General features: G+C 26.1%; 2 protein-coding genes across 2 annotated transcripts; both read right to left on the bottom strand.

Moving 5' to 3' along the window:
- Positions 1-8: 8 nt before the first annotated feature.
- LOC18025537 lies at positions 9-308 on the bottom strand (the record flags this gene model as incomplete). Its single annotated transcript, XM_006408716.2, has 1 exon — positions 9-308. A coding segment is annotated over exon 1 (300 nt), but the record flags the coding sequence as incomplete, so codon positions are not given.
- A 1,812-nt stretch (positions 309-2,120) lies between these two features.
- LOC18025536 lies at positions 2,121-2,468 on the bottom strand. The gene has a single exon (XM_006408715.1). The coding sequence runs from the start codon at positions 2,466-2,468 to the stop codon at positions 2,121-2,123; it is 348 nt and encodes a 115-aa protein (XP_006408778.1).
- Positions 2,469-3,700: the final 1,232 nt, after the last annotated feature.

Genomic DNA, 3,700 nt, shown 5'->3' with positions numbered 1-3,700 from the left:
TCATCTCTCTTCTTCAAGTATTGGGTTTCGTTAGCAACTAGGTGGGGTCTATCTGAAATGTATTTGATCAGCGTGTCGTGACACACTTTTCCTTCTTCGACAAGATCATGACAACACGCATCAGTGATGGTTCCGTTTCCAAAGACAACTCCGATTATATCCAAAGCACACTTAGGAGTGATTTTAAGAAGGCATGTATCCCATAATGTTTTTGCTTCGCCTTCTTCTACAGAGAAAGCAGGAACAAATGCACACACCAAAGCTACAACAATGAACAGGGTTGTCAATTGGGAGGTACTAGTAGTCATATCTGCTAAAACTTAAAAATGATCGAGTAAATATTATGGTACAAAAAAGAATATAATGAGAATGGATTGTCTTAGTGGAAGCTATTTATATATTTTTATAACCAAAACATAATTATCAAAACAAATTTTAAACAAACTGTCGTAAATCAATACAATTTAACGTAATAATAATAATATGATGCTAACATCGTTAGACTTTTGAGAAGAAACTTATGCATAGAAATTAAGTTATAATAGCATTATAATTCAGATGATAAGATCTCACGGTCGGAATTACAATTAAACATGGATTTTAAGAATGATAAATATGATGCTTTAATTTTAATATACCTAAATAAATTTCATTATGTTTAACTTAAAAACGAAAGACACGTCATCCTTTAAAAATATTAGTTTAGGTCAGTGATAAATTGAAATGTCAAATACTTAAATATTGTTTTAACTAAATGATTTTATTCAAGTTATTTGGTGTTTGCAATTTAACATATAACATATACAAATATTTTAAATCATGTGTCATTTAAATATTTGCTAAGGTAATATAAGATTTATTCGTGAAAATTATATAACATGCCTACTATATTTTAGATAGTTTATTAAATAATGACATTTATTGGCTATTTTGTAACACTTATTATCATTTATACACCATTCGATTGCAGTAACAAATAAATTAATAATCAAATTTAATATTTTTTAAACCTTTGCCTTTTTCGAGAATACCAATATCCTTCACCAATATCATAGTATTGGGTGTTAAGATTATGAATACTAAGAATACAAAAGACATTTTAGTTTTTTTTTGAAAAACATTGATGAATAAACACTTACAACTACAATTAATCATTGTCAAACAGTACTTTGTATCTTCGGTTTATACTGCTGAAAAGTTTGAAATATTAAAATGATAATAAAAAAAACTATCTAATTAAAATTTATTCTTAAATATCTTGTCAATAGACATAAAGTCTGACAACTTGAATAATTACAAAGTAAAACTAAACAATGTCAATTGGATGATATTTTTAGAAAACAAAATTGAAACTTTTCAGATGTTACAAGTCAAAATAAATTATTTTTAAAAAAATAACCAAAAATAACATTAAAAATAACCAAAAAGTAAAATTTTGAAACTGGTATAGTATATTCATGTTTAAATAGCTTCGTCAATAAAATATTCACAGCATCCAAATTATTCGGTTTTTGTCTCTAAGCATATGATATGATTTTGATGATTATATATATATATATACAAGCTTATCGATCTTTTCATGAACGCTCTTTAGCAAAGCACATTTACCATAAAAAGGATTTATTTTATAAAATATATGGACTTTTCTCAACCTATAAAAAAAACTTTATGCTGAGTAGAGACAAAAATTTTTAATTGAAAAAAATAAATGTTTTTGTATGATATTTTATATATGATTTCGAAGTAATCGATGAATATATAGTATATTCGATTTCTTTTTGTTCTTCACATTTTCAACATAAGTTTAAAATCAGTGTTTATAAGAAAACTTGTAAGAGATCTAAGACATACATTTTAGTCGAAAATTAAAGCTCAGCCAACAATATTGGTTGCAACTCTCAGTACTCAACTTTCGGATAATTTTGGAGAAATCTTAATGAACAAATTTTTAATTTTAAAAATGAGTAGATAATTATGCATTTTAGAAATCAGTCTGCAAAGATATACTCTTTCACAAATTTGTTTATATTGCAAGAGAGACAACAGTAATTGTGGTAAAAAAAATATTATGAAAGTAAATTAAGAATTTATTTGATCATATATTAGAATCAGTACACAGTTTAAGCAGTTTTAGTGACTGAGACACAATGAGTCCACAAATCATCTCTCTTCTTCAAGTATTGGGTTTCGTTAGCAACTATGTGGAGTCTATCTGAAATGTATTTGATCAGCGTGTCGTGACACACTTTTCCTTCTTCGACAAGATCATGACAACACGCATCAGTGATGGTTCCGTTTCCAAAGACAACTCCGATTATATCCAAAGCACACTTAGGGGTGATTTCAAGAAGGCATGTATCCCATAATGTTTTTGCTTCGCCTTCTTCTACAGAGAAAGCAGGAACAAATGCACACACCAAAGCTACAACAATGAACAGGGTTGTCAATTGGGAGGTACTAGTAGTCATATCTGCTAAAACTTAAAAATGATCGAGTAAATATTATGGTACAAAAAAGAATATAATGAGAATGGATTGTCTTAGTGGAAGCTATTTATATGTTTTTATAACCAAAACATAATTATCAAAACAAATTTTAAACAAACTGTCGTAATTCAATACAATTTAACGTAATAATAATAATATGATGCTAACATCGTTAGACTTTTGAGAAGAAACTTATGCATAGAAATTAAGTTATAATAGCATTATAATTCAGATGATAAGATCTCACGGTCGGAATTACAATTAAACATGGATTTTAAGAATGATAAATATGATGCTTTAATTTTAATATACCTAAATAAATTTCATTATGTTTAACTTAAAAACGAAAGACACGTCATCCTTTAAAAATATTAGTTTAGGTCAGTGATAAATTGAAATGTCAAATACTTAAATATTGTTTTAACTAAATGATTTTATTCAAGTTATTTGGTGTTTGCAATTTAACATATAACATATACAAATATTTTAAATCATGTGTCATTTAAATATTTGCTAAGGTAATATAAGATTTATTCGTGAAAATTATATAACATGCCTACTATATTTTAGATAGTTTATCAAATAATGACATTTATTGGCTATTTTGTAACACTTATTATCATTTATACACCATTCGATTGCAGTAACAAATAAATTAATAATCAAATTTACTATTTTTTAAACCTTTGCCTTTTTCGAGAATACCAATATCCTTCACCAATATCATAGTATTGGGTGTCAAGATTATGAATACTAAGAATACAAAAGACATTTTAGATTTTTTTTGAAAAACATTGATGAATAAACACTTACAACTACAATTAATCATTGTCAAACAGTACTTTGTATCCTCGGTTTATACTGCTGAAAAGTTTGAAATATTAAAATGATAATAAAAAAAACTGTCTAATTAAAATTTATTCTTAAATATCTTGTCAATAGACATAAAGTTTGACAATTTGAATAATTACAAAGTAAAACTAAACAATGTCAATTGGATGATATTTTTAGAAAACAAAATTGAAACTCTTCAGATGTTACAAGTCAAAATAATTTTGTTTTAAAAAAATAACAAAAATAACATTAAAAATAACCAAAAAGTAAAATTTTGAAACTGGTATAGTATATTCATGTTTAAATAGCTTCGTCAATAAAATATTCACAGCATCCAAATTATTCGGTTTTTGTCTCCAAGCATATGATATGATTTTAAA

Source organism: Eutrema salsugineum, unplaced genomic scaffold (assembly GCF_000478725.1).
Source record: "Eutrema salsugineum unplaced genomic scaffold, Eutsalg1_0 scaffold_12, whole genome shotgun sequence".
Classification (NCBI taxonomy): Eukaryota; Viridiplantae; Streptophyta; class Magnoliopsida; order Brassicales; family Brassicaceae; genus Eutrema; species Eutrema salsugineum.
The sequence above is the reverse complement of the archived record's forward strand: the minus strand, read 5'-3'. Positions and strand labels throughout refer to the sequence as shown.